This window comes from Rhipicephalus sanguineus, chromosome 1 (genome assembly GCF_013339695.2).
Source record: "Rhipicephalus sanguineus isolate Rsan-2018 chromosome 1, BIME_Rsan_1.4, whole genome shotgun sequence".
NCBI lineage: Eukaryota > Metazoa > Arthropoda > Arachnida > Ixodida > Ixodidae > Rhipicephalus > Rhipicephalus sanguineus.
In genome coordinates this window covers 258,427,311-258,445,790 of record NC_051176.1, presented here as the reverse complement: position 1 = coordinate 258,445,790, position 18,480 = coordinate 258,427,311, and the positions used below count along the sequence as shown (strand labels likewise).

Genomic DNA, 18,480 nt, shown 5'->3' with positions numbered 1-18,480 from the left:
AGATGAAATGGCAGTAAGGTCAACCGGAGGCATGCGCGGTTTGCTCCCTTGCACTTGGAGAGGGGAAAGTGGAAACGATAGCTAGCAAAGTAAAGGGAGACGGTCAGTGTGTGAGCATACGTGCGGAGAGAGAGAGAGAGAGATATACATTTTTATTTACAAGGCAGTTAAGGAGAGGCGCCCTTAGTCTGGATGCCTTGGGCTCTGGCAGCGTCCTGGGCCCTCGCGACATTGAAAGGCCGCTAACAGTTGTATTCGTCTGGCCTAGCCGTCTTCCAGAAGGGCTGTAGGGATTTCGTGGTCATGCATGTACATGCATTCATGAAGGCCTACAGGCCAACGTCCCGGTGTTTTTTTCTCCGAAAGCGGTCGGTCATCCAAGCGACTGAGAGTAGCTCGCAGAGCACACCATTTAGAGTTTGAAGGATGGGCAGTGGCGCACACAAGGTGCTCTCTCTATATAGCGTCTCGTCGCATGGTCCAAAATTACACGCTGTTCGCTATTACTATTAGGAATTAAAAAAAAAAACATTCGCGAATGCGATGGCCAACCTTGTGCACATGCAACACAATAAATTTGTTTGGGGTAGTCCAGATGACAGGCTAAGTCGCAAGTAAGGGTGCAAGAACACAAGCTGGAGTTGATGAAACGCGGTCAATTCTATTGCACAAGCATGATGTGGCGAGCAAGTCATTGCAATTGTCCCGAAGCATCCGTTCTCGAGAGCAGTAGGCACCGATAGATGCTCCTGACCAGCACACCCACCCCCGGATCGCATACCTTCCCGCCACCGTCATGCTGCATATATATATATATATATATATATATATATATATAATATATATATATATATATATATATATATATATATATATATATATATATATGCAAATTACTTGCGGAAGTAATCATCATAATGTCATATGCACGTGACCCATTGAAGTGATTCCCAGATTCGCATAATAAACATACCTTTTATAGAGAACGTGTTCAAATTGCAAAATTAAACGAACGCAGCAGTTGTGTAAGCCTAGATGTTAAATGGGCATTGGCACGAAAATTTTCATTTTTTTTTTAGGTCAAGCGAAAGGTCAGCCCCCAAGGGCCTAGAAAATGTACTGATAAGCGTGAGTTCGCCATGAAATATTATTTACAGCATGTTTTTAAAAGCCAGTTTCGGTTCGTACTGTACTCTGACGTCACAATACGGTATGAGCTTCTCGTCACGTACTCGCGCAAGATATTGTGACATTTCCACGCACAAGCGGCCATTTTGTATGTTTTGGCCCGTGACTTCATCACAACTAGCCATACTGATGTGCGAAGTCACCAGAATTGATGCCAAAGTTTACTTTAATGTCAAATAAAGTATCTTATCAGCAATTCCTGAGCTTCACACTTGCTCAGGACCGTTCTGTGTGCAAGATATTTGTGCGGCGGAGTAAAGTCGGAGTCAAAATTTGATGTCAGTAAAGTGAACTAGAAGTATTGGGCTTCTAGTCCACTGTACTTCTAGTTCTTCTAGTTCACTGTAGTTCTTCCTGTTCACGTACTGTAGTACCAGCATAGGTCGGCAAGCTCACTCATGAGTGGACTCAGGCAGAGTCACACTCAAATCGGGCAGTGAGTCTGAATCTGAGTGAGTCCGGGTGAGTGATATTTTGTTGAGTTTGAGTCCGAGTGAGTCCTGCTGAAAAAAACATTTTAGTGAGTCTGAGTCCTAGTGAGTTCGGTTGAGGATAATATTAGTGAGACTGAGTCCGAGTGACTCCTAAGCGCAAAATATATTTCTTGAGCGAGTCTGAGCGACATAGGCGTGCGCACAGGGGGGGCAGGGGGGGCGGCCGCCCCCCCTAATCACCTAAGAGGGGGGGGGGCGCAAAATCTGCCCCGTACATTAACCCTTCTAGTCACTTAAGAGCGGGGGCGCATAATCTGCCATAGAAGGGTGGGGGGGGGGGCGCGGCGACGACCCTTTGCCCCCCCTAATGGGGAACCCTGCGCACGCCTATGCTGAGCGAGCTCCGCCTTTTATTGCCGACCTGTGGTACTATCTACTCATCTTCAGCATAACTATCAGACTTATCGGCTTATGTTTACACTCAAGTCGATTCATACATATCTCAACGCACCAGCATTCATGCGCGACCCCAATATTTAAAGGGGTACTGACACAAAATTTCGCGGCCGAGATAGCCTGCGGCATCGATTCCCGTGAATGTGCGTATATCACCTGCAGAATATCAACAGCGAATAAAGAGACAAACATTTTAATGAAGCTGGAGATGTTTGCCTGGCTGTTCGCCTGACATGCTACTCCAGGTGCATGTCAGGCACTCCAGGTGCATGTCAGGTATTTTATACGAATTTTGAAGTTCGCGTGCGCAATCCACTGCAATACGCCGCACCTCGCGACATTGACACTCTTAAAAAGGACCCGACAGTGACCCCCCCCCCCCACTCCCCCGACGTCACCACGCTGTAGCCGATACAACAAGTTATGATGACGTCATAGTCGCCATTTCTCTTTTGCCGCGCTTGCTCCAGCAGACTATACTTTTCGGCGGCTGCTCGCAAGTCCATGGCCGCGGCGCACGCGTTGAAAGTTTTGTGTTTGGCGACACTGCTTTCCCATTTCCTATTAGAAAGGACTTCTTGATTGTCTTGTGCTGTCTGGGCTACGGACCGCACGGAAGTGCGTCACAGTTCTGTGCGCTGACGTGGTCGAGCGTTGCACACGCTAGGTGTGACAGTTGCACTCAGCGGCCTGTCGTTTTTGGAGCTCTCTCAAACCGAAACTGAGGCTGGTCGGTAATAAGGAGCCTGTAATTAATTATCTGCCGCGCGCTGCAGCAAACGATGTGCCGCGTTATGACCAAAAGCCCCCCAGCAACACATTGCAGCACAAAAACGCGAGGCCAAAATTTTTGTGTCAGTACCTCTTTAATGATCCGGGAAGGGGGGGGGGGATGCCATGACTTCCCCCCGCAAGCTCTTTCATGGGAACTTCTTGATAAAAATATCTCGTGTGAGTCACGCATTTCATAAAAATGTCCTTACTGTATTGAAACCACTCATAACTCGTATCTGAAAGTACAAGATCAAAAACCGTATTGTAGAGCACCGGTTACGTGATATATTGGCGTTAAATAGCATTGAAATCATGATCGAAAAAGCTAATTTTACGCTAACGGACTCACGAGTCGACTTACTCAGGCTCACTCATACTCAGTTCAAGCCGTGAGTCTAAGTCTGAGTGAGTTTGGCTGAGTGATATGTTGGTGAGTTTGAGTCCGAGTGAGTCGATTGAGAAAACGTTCAGTGAGTCTGAGTCTGAGTGAGTCCGGTTGAGGAAAATTTTTGGTGAGTCTGAGTCCGAGTGAACCCTCAGAGCAAATTATATTTCTTGAAAGAGCATGAGTGAGCTCGAATTAGAGTGGATCAATTTACAAAACAAAAGCTTCTCCTGACTTTTGTCGTGTCCTTTCGGCTCACACAGAATATTTTAATATTGATTTTTGATGCTTGGCCGCTGCCGTTTCGCTTTTTGGTCGAGTTCCGCGCATAGGAAATGAACGATAGATAAAAGAAAGACGGGAAGGTTAACCGGCATCCAGGAAACATATATGTTAAAGAGACAGGCAAGACGGTGTATACGATTGTTCCAAATCTCCTATCTTATACAGTTCGCTCCAATTTTATCTAATTCGCGAGCATTGGCACCATGACTGAAAAAGCTGATTTTACACTAACGGATGAGTCCGGCTGAGTAATCTGTTGGTGACTTTGAGTCCGAGTGAGTCCGGTTGAGAAAAAGTTTAGTGAGTCGGAGTCTGATTGAGTCCGGTTGAGGAAAATTTTGGTGAATCTGAGTCCGAGTGAGCCCTAACAGCAAAATATATTTCTTGAGTGAGTCTGAGTGAACTCCAATTTATTTGCCGACCTATGAGTATACCGGTATCCCTTTAAGACAGACCTGCACTAATTTCAAGTTAAGCGTCCTACACTGGTGCTACAGAAAAGATAATCCATAACTTCTATGGGGCGGTAAAAACCGTTTTGACACCAAACCGATTCGCAACTTTCTTTACATTGTGCGATAAACGGTGAACGTAGGGCATTGCGTGAACTGGCTGTTTGGCTGCACTAGGCTGCTTTCATTTTCCTTCTGTTTTCACATTCTGCAAAATACGTTCACAGCAACTCCAGATAAGCTCAGAAGGATAGCCAGCCTTGCTCATGCGTTCAACTTGATAGGCAAGGCTTTCTCGAACCCAATGTTGGCATGATTTCTCAAGAGCAAGGCTGGCTATCCTTCTGAGCTTATCTGGAGTTGCTGTGAACGTATTTTGCAGAATGTGAAAACAGAAGGAAAAGGAAAGCAGCCTAGTACAGCCAAACAGCCAGTTCACGTAATGCCCTACGTTCACCGTTTATCGCACAATGTAAAGAAAGTTGCGAATCGGTTTGGTGTCAAAACGGTTTTTACCGCCCCATGCAAATTGGCTAAAGTATGTGCAATGATGCACAAGGAAAAACCATAACTTCTAATAGGGGGCTTTTGGGTAACTGTTAACGGGAACGGACAATGTAAAAATTATTGCATGTGTCCCGAAATGAATAGCTAAAAAGGTAAAATAGCGAAGGTTCGCTAAATGCTGTACCTGAGTATTGCTGTGGGTAGTAAGATAATATCCGCCTCTAATATCCGCGTAGTGATCTACCACAACAGGCCGATCCAGGCGCGCGTTTACCAAAAATGTCTCTGACAGGAAAAAGAGAATAACACACGGTGTAGGAAATCCCCGACAGTGGGTGTGAGCCACAATTGAAGGTGAACAAGAACAAGAATCTTTACTTCCTGTGTGCCACGTAGTAAGGTAAAGGGAGCAAGTGAAGTAAGTTACCATTGATGCAGCAGATCGAGCACAGAAAGTGAGCACGAAAAAAAAAATAGTATAGGGATAAGAAGATTGAGTGGAAGCTCGTAAAGCTACGGACACTGATTTAAAGTATCATTGTCGATAAAGTAAATAAATCTGTGACTGCAGGAATTAGTCCCCGTGTGCTACTGCACCATTACAGAACAGCTGCGAAGGTAGCAGCCGCAGCACGCGCTTGCTGCGAAAGAAGAGGAAGCGCCGAGCCGAATAAACACGGCCTGCATGTAGTCAGTCTGGAAACAACGTGGCTCGTTCTTTTTCCCCGTGCTTGTACACGTTGTTCATCGAGCGTCGGCGGCGGGTGAGCGAGCAGCCCATTCAGATTTTTGCGTAGCGGCCGGCTGCGACCAAAGAGCGTCAGGCACGTCGACCGAACAGCTGCGCCGTAGATGCGGCATTCTCGCGCGCCCTGAAAAGTGCCGGAGCACACTCCTTGGCAGCAGCCGAGCTGCACGGCTGGCAGCATGGTCGTCGTGGGCGCCGCGCGCTGCCAGGCGCGGTGACGGCCATGAACCGGCTGCACGTGCTGCTGCTGGCCGGCGCCCTTCTCTGGGCCGTTGTGACCGGGATCATATTCCTGCAGATCAGCCAGAATCGTTTGTACGCCGCCTTGCAGTCACAGGCAGTCGCGCTGGAACGAGACGTGCGCTCGCAGCTCGGCTCTAACGACGAAGTGCTCGACCAGCTCAAGCAGTGGAAGAAAGAGATAGACGACGCCAGGGAAAAACCGGAGGTCATCGCAGTACTGGTACTCGCCTGCAACAGAGTGACCGTGACACGAACGCTGAACCAGGTGATGCGATACCGGCCGTCCACTCAACGATTCCCTGTCATCGTGAGCCAGGATGGCTACCACAACGAGACCTCCGAAGCGCTTCTCCTGTATCAGCGGATGTACAACTTTACCTTGCTTCATCAGCCCGATCAAACGAAGCTCACAGAGGGCATGGCGGCAGTGTATAACATCGAGGGTTACCACCGCATCTCGCGACATTACAAGTGGGCGCTCACGCAAGTTTTTGATCGTCTGAAATACACCGCCGCCATTGTGGTTGAGGACGACTTGGACATTGCGCCCGACTTCTTCGAGTACTTCGCTGCGGTGCTCTCCATTCTGCGCAGGGATGCCACCTTGTTTTGTGCGTCTGCTTACAACGATAACGGGAAGCGAAGTCACATCACCTTGCAGCCGGACATGCTGCACCGCACAGACTTTTTCTCGGGCCTAGGGTGGCTCTTGACTCGTGAGTTATGGAATGAAATTGGTCCCCGATGGCCTAAAGCTTTCTGGGATGACTGGATACGCCAGCCGGAACAGCGCAAAGGCCGCGCGTGCATCCGGCCCGAAGTGTCACGCTCACGGACGTTCGGCCGCGTAGGCGTCAGCGAAGGGCAATTCTTTGACAAGTACTTGAAAGACGTGCACCTCAACAATGTCTTCGTGCGCTTCAGCGGCATGGACTTAAGTTACTTGCTCCAAACTCGTTATGATGACGCGTTTCACATGACGATTAGCGAAAGCAGAGTGTACGCTTTCAAGGACATCGGCAAGGGACTCGTTTCTCAGACACCGGCAAGGATACATTACGCGAACGAGAGTGAGTTCGTTGAGATCGCGAAAGCTCTGGACATCATGAGCGATTTTAAGGCAGGCGTTCCGCGCACCGCTTACAAGGGCGTTGTGAGCACTTACATTAACGGGATACGGTTATTCGTAGTGCCACACCTGTGGCCGTTTGAAGCTCATCTCCACAAGGCCAACCGACGTCGACCGAGTGGTCAGCTTCCGCGGCGGCCGCTGCCGTGACGGCTGCATCCGGCAGCCGTGACGGCTGCGTCACGGAACGATGTGGCTCCACGAGTTCATTTCAACCATGCGTCCAGCAGTAATGAGTTTCATTTGAATTTCTCACCACAACCTTGGTGGGTGACCACCTCATCAGCGGAATGTATTAACGAGAACGAGCCTGACAACATCTGATCTCACCCGTGTAAATCGTTTGGCGGCAAACGATGTCTGTTCTAGTCATTATTGGTTCCTACTTCCATGACATCGTCATAAATAAACATTGTTAACGTTGCCACTTACTCTCAAGTTACTGCTTATACTAAAGGCTCGGCCATTGTTCTCGAAATTGATATTTACCTGTTCGTGCATGTGAAAAATGTATTTAGGTTAAAAGAAGAAAAGAAGTGGGGCTTCAAGAAGTTGAAGTGCCACTTCCACTGGAGCCGCGACTGAACAGCATCACTCCCGCCATGCGTGTACGTACAGTCGTTTTCGGCATTGAATAACAAAAGTAACTGAACGCCCAAGTATTTCGCCGCACACGTAGGCAATGAATATTTCCAAACTGGTGTCGCCTTGAAAATTCTCTCAAAGTGGATACGTTCTGCGAAGGTTACTGTTTGGACATGTTGGTGAGACACGATAGAAACTAAAAGCACATAAGACGAGACCAGAGAAGTGGCTCGAGATTCACGGGCACTGTGTGTCTCAAGCAGGGGCGTAGCCAAGGGGGGGGGGGGGGGGTTCAAACCCCCCCCCCCCAAAATTTTTCAGTTTTGCTTGCGTATATATACACGCACACATACAAACACACGCACGAACCTATATAAAGTATGGTTGAACCCCCCCCACCCCGAAAAAAATTCCTGGCTACGCCCCTGGTCTCAAGCATCTTCTCTGTCCTCGTCGTATGCGCTTTTTAGTTTATGTCACGTTCTGCTGATTAACGAGTTTGTAAATTGAAATATGTGCCTGAAAAAAGTAATGAATTTAAAAGCTAATTAGTGATCTTTTTCCAAATTAGCCAGTTATGTATTTGTATTTCTAGCGCAATATCCGTCACTTGATGTAACCGAGATGAATTAATAGAATTATGCTATTTGTCACAAGCGATCCTTAACACTATACTGCACTGGTTAAAAAACGGCGTACAAGACTGCATGTCGACCTGTACCAACGCGATATGCACGTGTATATTAATGATGTAGATAGCACATGATATATGTTGGAGAGTTTCGGTTGAAATCTCTTACGTTTGGCCCACCCCCATTCTTGGGCCACTGCGTTTAGTACATATATGTTCCCCTATTCCTGGCCGATCCTCGAGAATCGGCATGTGCCATCATGACAAAGCATTATATAGAATCATGAAATATGTTTCGTATTGTGACGCAAGGGCATATACTGCAGAAGGGCTGGAAGTTGAGCTTGTTCGTACATTTCGAAACTTAATAGGAGTTTATATTGCACAGACAAATGCTCCTTCCGCCAATCTCTCCACTTCTGCGCCATCGAACTTACTTCGCTATACCTCTCATTATGAAAAGTGTATATATAGGGCGTGAGCATTAACGTGGCATCAGATTACGCGTTACATGAAAGGAAAATAAGGACACTTATGCACATCTGCATTTAATTTTACACAGCATTAATTAACCGCATGACGGTAGCTTCTCTTCACATCGATTCTAATACGCGCTTTGCATCTGCATCTTTTTTTTATTTTTTTTTTATTTTTCTCCCAGAGAGCTCACCACCTGCATTCGCGGCGTCGTTGTCGCAGCTGCCGCGTGATTTGTTAAACTGTGTGCGTCATCCTCCACTTAGATCGGGCGAAAGAAAAATTGTTCGCTACGGCGCATGTTTTCCCGGCCTTTGCACCGACGGCCTTGCAGCCGGCCCTCTCTCTCAAGTCTCATCCATTGAGCCATTGCGTTTCCTCGAATGCCGCTATAAAACCAACGAGCTCGAGCAGGCTAAGCCTCGATCGCGCGCAAACTGAAAAATGTTAGTGAAACGCTGTATTTCGTGAATATATGCTGTCAAAGGGGCCACGAAGTGTAATACCTATGTTACACAGGCAAAGCAAGCGCGGTTACGACCAAGCACGGTTGACCGCGTTGAACCGCGGTTAGCGCCAACCACGGTTCGCCGATGTTACACAGCGCGAAAGCATCCTAGATAGATAGATAGATAGATAGATAGATAGATAGATAGATAGATAGATAGATAGATAGATAGATAGATAGATAGATAGACAGACAGACAGACAGACAGACAGACAGACAGACAGACAGACAGACAGACAGACAGACAGACAGACAGACAGACAGATAGATAGATAGATAGATAGATAGATAGATAGATAGATAGATAGATAGATAGATAGATAGATAGATAGATAGATAGATAGATAGATAATGTGACCAAGTACCCTTTGCAACGGGTGGACTCAATGAAGTGTCCTAGCCATCTGGCGTAGAACAAACTAACTGACGCACTAATCAACAGAGCGGCGTTCTGTTTACAAATATGCCACTTATTTCTTGCATAATGTTCTTCAAACGTATAAATGCCGCGTACACCTTTGCATTGCGTGACGTGCTCCGCAGATCACGCAAATGATTTTCCCACAACCTTATCAGGCTTTCCGTGGTCCGTGTCGTTCAGTTCGTTCGTTTTTCACGCGCGCTCGCCGGCATGCACTCATCGATGGTGGGCGCCGCCATTTTCTCGGTTATCTGCCTAACCGAGGTTGCCAAGCTCGGTTTCTGAAAACCGCGGTTAGCGGCATAACCGCGGTTTCGTGTGCCGTGTAACATCAGCGAACCGCGGTTAACGTAACCGCGGTTAGCGTAACCGCGGTTTAGGCTGCCTGTGTAACAAGTGTATAACTTAGAATGAGCTCTTATGAACATCTGTTTGTTGTAACGCATCAAAGGACAGGGACACACAAGCACACACACACAAAAAAAGAGATAGTTGATCCCTCATTCACAGAAATAGTTCGTAACATGAAAGCAAAACATGTCTTCATCAGGGATGTAAGCAGAATTTTTTTTTTGGGGGGGGGGGGGGGCACCTCCTTGATATGAAGAGGGGGCCGGGCAGGCAGATGTGGTCAAGTGTCATTTTGGGCTCTGTATGCCATAGCAAAAGAAAATTTCGGTGGGGGGGGGGGGGCACGAGCCCGGTGTGCCCCCCCCCCCCCCGGCTACGCCACTGGTCTTCATAGAAGTAGTTGCTGCTTCGTCAGGCGTGGAAAAAAAGAATAATAATAAATTGGGGCAGCTACTATAGTGGTGCGAAGGCCGAGGAAACAGTGGATCTGGTGGGGCTCCTCTCCTCCTTTCCCTCCTCACACTCACTTCCCTTTCCCAAACCGTTGCTTTACTATAATATACAAGGCTATGCTATACTTTACTCTCTCCCCTCCACTTCACCCTGACTACCCTTTCCCACCCCTTGCTACTATACTATTTTAAACTATACATGACTATGCTATGCTTCATCCTCTCCTCCTTTCCTTCCTCCTCACGCTCACATCACTCCTTCTCACCCTTCATTTCCCTTTCCCACCCCCTTGCTATACATATTATGCATGGATATGCTATACTAGGAGCTGCCTGACATTTCCGCTTTCAGTGGCGCATACCCGCCGTTTTTGCGAACACCGTGGTACCAAGCTCAAGCGCTGTTAAAAACCTGAGGTCACAGGTGGGAGGCGGCCCTCCGCAGCTCCCTCCTGGCTGACCAGCTCTAGGCCGTCCAGCAGGCCCGCGGAGCTGCCGGCAGGCTTGGCCTGACGGTTCCGACGTGGGAGTCGCCCGCTGCGCGCTGGCGTGCGCCTTGCAGGACCCAAATAAAGTTTTTCAACCAACCAAGCAACCTAATCTCCTCCTATGAGTTGTGAATGCAAGAGCATTCATAACTCATAACACTCCTCCATTTTTCGGCAAGCTTCGGATAATTACTGTCTACCAATTATGCAATCTTAAACTCACCTTATATATCGGTAAAGAGATAGGAAGCACCATTGGCAGTTACATGGAGCATTGCTACCCAAGCGATGCTCCCTCTGATCTACGCTTTGACCGTTTTCGATTACCTTTATTTAGGACAACTTATGGAAAGCAAACCTTAGCTTATCAAATACCTCATCTAATCCACAACAACAGCTATGTCCGTGAAGTTTTAGAACAAAGTAATGCTAAAAACAGTCTGAAGAAAAAAGTTAAGGTGTACTTCCTTCCCTGTACCGTGCCCTAACCATATTATATAATACAAATATTTCTTTTAGTGTTTTTGTACATTTGTAATATTGTGTAAAAGTCTGTCTTTTCTTTGAAATGTGTATTTCTGTATAGTACTTAGTCTTCTGACCTAATGTTCTTATGGTATCAGTTTTTTTTTACATATTTTTTTTTGTCGTGCTAGGGGCAAATTGGTGTTGGCTGTCGCGTGATATTTTACATTGTGTGTTTCAGGTATGCTTTCTAGTTTTTGAATTTGGCTTTTGTGTTCCCCCGCTTAAAAAAGGGAAATATGTATTTTTTGTTGCACTGCATCTGAGGAAATGTATGGGTGGAGGGACCCTATAGTCAGGCAGAGGTAATCTGCCTTTAGTCCCTTAAACCCAGGCAAATTTTCCTTTTGTCTAAATAAACTGAATGAATGAATGAATGAATGAATGAATGAATGAATGAATGAATGAATGAATTGAACGCCCGAGTCAGCAACTGGCAGCATTCCGCGGTGCCAAAGCCGCAAGCCACACCGACGTCATGCACGACGAGAGGCTGCGGAAGCAGCAGTTAGTGGATAGAGTAGAGGTAAGACGCTTATTTCTGCAACCCATAAGCGAGCACGGCGCAGTGTCGTTGGGGGAGGGGTAAGGGGAGTCGATTTCAACTGTCGATATATCGCTGCGCAAATGAAGCAGTTGGCGCGTGTATGCACTGCTGCTACGCGTGGAAACTGCATTTCGGAGGCAAGGCGTCATATAGGTTAATGCGACGCGGAAGAATATCCGTGCAGATTGTGAAACAGAATCGTTACAGCGTCGTAAAATCAGAAAATCCGCACGGTCTCGTGGAGATGCAAACACTCCACCGCGATAGCCGCGCTCAGACGCTCCTACAGCGCTGACCGCGCTTGATAGTGTCATCATGCAGTACACTTCGCCGCTCCTGTAGATGACGGCGATGAGAAAGGACATGTCTCTCGCTTGCACTGGGAAAAAAACATGTGACGGTGGCGCAGTGGTTAGCAGACCGGCGTATTTTTTTCGAGGGGAGGGTGCCTCAGCCATCCTTCATGTATGTGCGTGCGTGTTTGTATGTGTGCGTGTATAATCACACATACAAATCTGAAAAATTCCAGGGGAGGGTGGGTTGGAGGAAGAATAAGGGAAGAATTGAATCAAATCATTTCCGTCATGGAAATGACTCCAGTAAAAAAAGGGCACGAATATTATATGCCACCCCCCCCCCCCTTCTGGCTACGCTAGCGATGGTCAGAGAACCCGACTTCTCTGTTCGCTGGCCGAGGAGTCGGCGGTTTGATTGCCTCCTCGTTGGGTGCGTCGACGAAAGTGTCCTTCGGACTATTTTTCTTTTTTTTTTGGGGGGGGGGGGGTGGAGGGGAGGGGGACATATAATATTCATGCTCTTCTTTACTGACGCCATTTCCGTGACGGAAATGATTTCAATTAATTCTTAGTGGACCCCCGCATAAAGCACTCGGGCTAAAAAGGAACATACGACGACACACAGCGCTAACTTCCAGCAATAGTTTTTTTGCGTTTTTCCAGCCATATACTTATACCACTCAGCATCATATGACGCGTGTACATTGAATTTTTCTTATTATTTACAGATAAACTAGCAAGCAAGCCTAAAGACTACCCATTATTTCCAAACTTTTCTGTCGCACTGACCGACGTGCGCGCATGTATTCCAGCGGGCTGGAGCTCATCGAGACCGACTGCAAAGATGGAGTAAAGAGGTTGCGCGCGTGTAGGCAAACGTGTGGCTAGCACACTGCTGCCGCTGCCCGCCATCCATGCTGTGTACGCACCAGTTACTAACTCTTGTGCGCTGCGCGTGTTCACGTATTAACCTGACAAAAAAAAAGGATATCCGCAACAAAATGAAGCTGCACTGGTTATCTTCAACCAGATTTCACTACTTGAAGCTGGGCTGGTATTATGAGCTCATTATTAATTTCGATCTGCAGCTTCAAGAAAAAAAAAATAATTTTTGCGCTAAGTCGCGCAAAGCTTGTCACAGCGAAGCACAGGCCCGTCGCCGCTCAGGCTCGGCTTCCTCCTTGGGAGTACGCATTTCTTTAGGTCGCCCCATGGCTCTCTGGACACGATCGGGCGCAGCCAGGCTATGCACTATAGAGCGGAGGTAGCGCGCGAGGTCTCCGTCGGTGGGCGTGGCTTAGCTACTGCGCATGCGCGGCTTGGCCAGGTGGTGCGGTATCTGGTCGCTAGACGGTATCTGGCACGGGGGAGGGGGAGGCAGCCGCCCCCCTAATCACCTAAGAGGGGGGCGCAAAATCTGTCCCGTACATTGGCCCTTCTAGTCACCTAAGAGGGGGCGGGGGCGCAAAATCTGCCGCATACATTGACTTAGTAGGGTGGGGGGGAGCGCTGCGATGAACCTTTGCCCCCCCCCCCCCCCCCCACGATGGGGAACCCTGCGCACGCCTATGTCGATGAAGGCGAAATGCTAGAGGCCCGTGTACTGTGCGATGTCAGCGCACGTTAAAGAACACCAGATGGTCGAAATTTCCGGAGCCCTCCACTACGGCGTGCCTCATTATCATATCGTAGTTATGGCACGTAAAACCTGTGACATTATTATTGTTGTTTATTTGGTTGCAGATATGACTCTAAAATTGAATGACATGCCTACTTGTGACTACTTTTAGCTTTAGTTCTGGCTCTTTTTCAAGTCTGCTCAACGGCAACCATGTTACAGCAGTCAAAGTTTTCAAAGCATCGTAACAGTGAAGTGTAAACAAATCACCAATACGGCGAGCATGAGTTGACGCGCACGTGTTAGCCTTCCACCTTCTCGTTCAATAATAGCTTGCCGACTAGTCGCGTACAATATACGCCACTATTCACTTAATCTCATACATTTTGAATTCGTGGGTATTGGACCAGCGGTAAAAAGATTACAGCGATCCGAATACTATATATTTGCCGATCGGGAAACTGAAGCCATCCAAAATTGTTCAGCTCGGTTCATTGTCGCGCTAGTTATTCTCGCAGCGCCATTGCAATAAAAAAAAATTTCAACAGACGGAATCAAGCCCGCTTATTTTATTTTCATGAAATTTTCTTAACGAATCATGAGCTGAAACGCACCTCGTTCCCTTCTCCTTGCTCTGTCAGACCGACATCATCCGTGGAATCACCTTCCCGCCTCCATCGCCCGCAACCCTGATTGTACACATAATTCAAGGCTGCCATCTCGAACTGCACTCCTCCCTGCAAGGCCTTAACTGATCTGAGAATACTTTAGATAGATAGATAGATAGATAGATAGATAGATAGATAGATAGATAGATAGATAGATAGATAGATAGATAGATAGATAGATAGATAGATAGATAGATAGATAGATAGATAGATAGATAGATAGATTGTCACTGATCCCGTTAATGGGGACAGCAATCGTCGGGCGGATTCCAAGGGCGGACGTATCGGCCCCCCGAAACGCACCACGAATTAAAGCGCGGACAGTTTAGAGTTGGTCTTTTTAGTGCGCCAGCGAACGCCGGTTGTGGTCCAAAGACCGAGTCAGAGCCGAGAGTCGATAACAGAAACGAAATATATTCTCAGTTAAGGCAGTATATCAGTACAAACATCACAAACACATGCACACTCGGCTGGTACCAATTACTTCACAATCTAACACAGATGGTGTTAACACAACGGGAACTAAACGAACAGATCGCGCGCTACAAATGCAATCTCATGCATTACAACTATTCATGAACAGTTAAAGTTCTGAATATTCAACGGCGTATCCAGTCCACAATTCTTGGACGGTGCTTGAATGCTTCTCTTCTAGGAAACACTCACGCCAACTCCAGCGCTGTCTGCCGTTGCTCCTTCCGTTGTCGTAACTTGTCACGGCTCACACGGCGTCGACATCCGATTCTGCCAGATCGATGATCGACTGACCGCACAACATCATAAACACGTCTTCTTTGGCTGGCCGAGCCACACTCGGCATAACTTCACCATCTCCGGACCGACTGACTCGCTCCGTCTTCGGTGCACGCTTTTATCTCCTCTTCCCCGGGTTCCAGAAGCGTCGGGAGGGTTCTTCGGCGTGCAGTACAGCACAGCCAAGGCTAGGGAAGGATCGAGATTTCTCTCGCCGGTTCTACTCGCGGCGGGGTCACTCGGCGTCGCGTCATGCTTCCCTTCTAGAGTTCCAGGCTTTGGCGGGCGTTTGATCTGAGGCTGTTAGTGGGCGAGGAGGATGCGGCGCGTCGGCGTCTTTTGATACTTGTTTTTTTGTTGTTCGCGCTTCTTGGGCGAGTGGCTGTCGCCGTGCTATCCCGCTGCCGTTTGAAAGTGGCCGCGCGCGCACGCTTTGTTGACGCGCTCGTTTGTGACATAGATAGATAGATAGATAGATAGATAGATAGATAGATAGATAGATAGATAGATAGATAGATAGATAGATAGATAGATAGATAGATAGATAGACTGTCGAAGATTTTAGGTTACCGCGTGGTTGTCTCCTCAAAGTTCTGGGCATTGTCAGTGCTTTGTTCAGAATGTCAAATTAACGCTACTTTTAGGCGTGCGATGCAAAAATAGCCATAAAAGATTTTTATGCCTATATATACTTCATTATGTCAACGAAAAATTAGAAGCACGGCACTCCGAAAGCAAGCCCAGGCTATCCAGAGGGCCCAGGAAAGGGTAGAGCGTCACGGCGTTCTGTCCTCTACGTGGGCGCGGCCAGCAGTTACAACGGCCTCCCAGTACGGGGTCCTGTCAGTAACTCCTTAGGATCAAATAAAGTTCGTTGTCTCTCTGTCTGTCTGCAAGTTCGGGACAAAAGAACATTACTTTGCACTTTTTTTCGCGGCCTTTTGCATTCATTTATAATTACCCCGCGCCCAATTTGTCGGCATTTCTCGTTCTTTCGTGTGAAGTTTATCACGCGAAATGCGGGAAATTTTAGGAACGGCACACGAAGAATCTTCGCGCATACACAAAGCCACAAGCCCTTCTTGTGTTGTTTCGTTCCTTTTCTGGGTTCTTTTGTACGTCCGAAGGCTCCAGTCTCCTAATTTAGGGCGGAAAGTAGGTCAACCGCAGAGGAGTAGGCGCTCCTACATATCTTACTCCGTGGGTGTGACGCACGTAGTGCTGCATCGTCCGCTCACGCACACGGCATTACGAGCTGCAGCCGCGGTGGAACGCTACCAGCGCGGTCGTGCGCCATGCGCAGCAGCATCGCTTGCAATGCATCTTGCTTTCCAACGCAGCCGTGATAGTAATATGCATTTTGGGCGAGCGGAATGGGCCACAGACGCACTGGTTCAAGCGCGGCGGTGGATGAGCATATCGTCGCGCGGGATTCATATGGCTTAACCCAAAGAACAAACAAAATCCTCAGTGAAGACTTTGCCGAAACTTAGGAACAAAATGTAATGCCTGACGAAAGGCGCGACAGCTTCGCTGTTCCTTTCACGGCGTGGAACTGGCGGAAATTTTACTCTTTTACATTTATTTCGTGCCGTTTCCAGGCATAGCGCAGTGGTATTGGGTGGTCAACTGACACAGGGCCGTACCCAGGAATTTTTTTCAGGGTGTGTTTGTGTGTATAGAACGGCTACCTTTGGCAACTGGTGGTCGCTGTGAAGGTGTGTATTTCAGTATCACCTGAAAAGTTAAAGCATGAAAAAATTTCGGGGGGGGGGGGGTGTCAGACCCCCCCTCCCCCAGTTATGGCCCTGAACTGACACCTTGCAATGTAGCGACTGCACATGCAACAGCAAGCATATTTTCCAAACGAGCAGCCTTGACCACAGACTAGCAGAACAAATTATTTTGTACCCCTTCAATACCTGTCATTGCGTCTCCTTTCTTTCGCATCTCCCTTTCCTTGAGCCGTGATATCCCCACAGTGTTGTACGGAACGGCGTTCCAAGGAACGACGTTCCAGGAACTAGTTCCTTTTTGGAGGAACGGAGGAACGCCACCGTTCCATTAAGGATCGGTGGAACTGTAACGGTAACGCGTTGCGTTTACGTAGGAACGGCATAGGGAACGGCGTTCTTTCTTAAACGTTCCTCGGCATTGAACAGGCGCCCGCACACAGCACATCATGCAGAACAGGGTGGATGGGCAACTGCGTGAGGCGCAAGAATCTACCGCTCGCCTTGTTTTCACTTTAAGGCGCCCGCCGGGGTCGCAGGGAAGCGCACGATGAGAAGACTGACCACGTGTGGGAAGAACAGCTGATTAAAAAAATTTTTTTTTTGTCTGAGCCAGTCTGACAACAATCGCTGACCGTTCTGGAATGTACATGGGAATGTAGACACACCTTGGAGAACTTTTACTTGACATTCGAGAATCATCGAACCCCATTGTAACGCTGCCGCCAGGAAAGGGCACGCATTTTTTTTCACCTCGGTGACTTTTTTTTTGTTCCGTCAACTCGAACGTAGCTTTTGTGTGTGTGTGTGTGTGTGTTTTTTTCTTGGGGGGAGGGGGGGGGCTGCGTATTCGGGCGGTTCTGCTACGCGTCCCCATGGCCTAGTCGGCATAGGGAACAGTGGGGAAGAGTCGAGGCGTCTACGCGTGGTTCCGCGGAGTTTTTGAACGGCGCGAATCATCGTCGCGAATCTGGTGTTTGACGCGCATGGGAGAAAGGAGCCAATCGCAACGCCAGAGGCCGCAGAAAATGAATGAAGCACCGACGTGCTAACCACAGAAATCCCGCGCGGTGGCTTCCTGCCGCGCATGAATGGTCTTCAGCCCCAACGTAACGGTGACGAAGTTCCACTTTGGTTCTAGCTACCCCTTGGGAGTGAGCGCCTTGCCGCGTGCAGCTACTCTTCCGACGTTTTAGTGGTTTTATGCTTGCGCGCTGCCGATTGCGAAGTTTCAGTCCAGTTGATGGGAATGTTTCTCTCGTCGCGTGATCTTTAGCGGCTGGCTCGATCGTCCCTTTGGTATCTCGTGCATGTCGCCGGCAGCTATCGACACATGTGTCTTTTGGCACCCGGTTGCGTAGGTAGCGGGGAAGAGGACCGGAACGCAGTGGACGCGGGTGCTGCACGTGGTGCCTGTCCGGTGCCTCCGATGCATGGTTTCGTTTGGACAGGCATCCCTTCAACATGCGAGTTATCTCCGCGGCTATCGGTCGATAACTTTTATTATAGTTCAGTTCGACATCCGCCGCACCAATAACGTCTGTCATGCAATAAACGATACGCGTACATCTTCAGTGGTTATTCAGGAAAGGAAAAAGGCACCTAATTTCTGTCTGCCTATAGGCGACACGGCGCAGTGCCTTGTAGGGGTGGGGGGTAAGGAGGGAATAAAAGAATAGTAGGAAAATAGAGAGAAAAGTGAAAGGAGCACATCCATCCAACGAAGAGAAAAGAGGACAGGAAAGATGCAGGGGAAACGGTCACGGGAGTTCAGGGACGGGTCCGCGAAACACAGCTAGAGGCACGGTGCACAACATCGTCGAAGC

General features: G+C 48.3%; 1 protein-coding gene across 1 annotated transcript; it reads left to right on the top strand.

The window, feature by feature from the left end:
- The first annotated feature begins 5,452 nt into the window (after positions 1-5,452).
- On the top strand, positions 5,453-6,751 carry LOC119382534 (alpha-1,3-mannosyl-glycoprotein 2-beta-N-acetylglucosaminyltransferase). The gene has a single exon (XM_037650275.1). The coding sequence runs from the start codon at positions 5,453-5,455 to the stop codon at positions 6,749-6,751; it is 1,299 nt and encodes a 432-aa protein (XP_037506203.1).
- Positions 6,752-18,480: the final 11,729 nt, after the last annotated feature.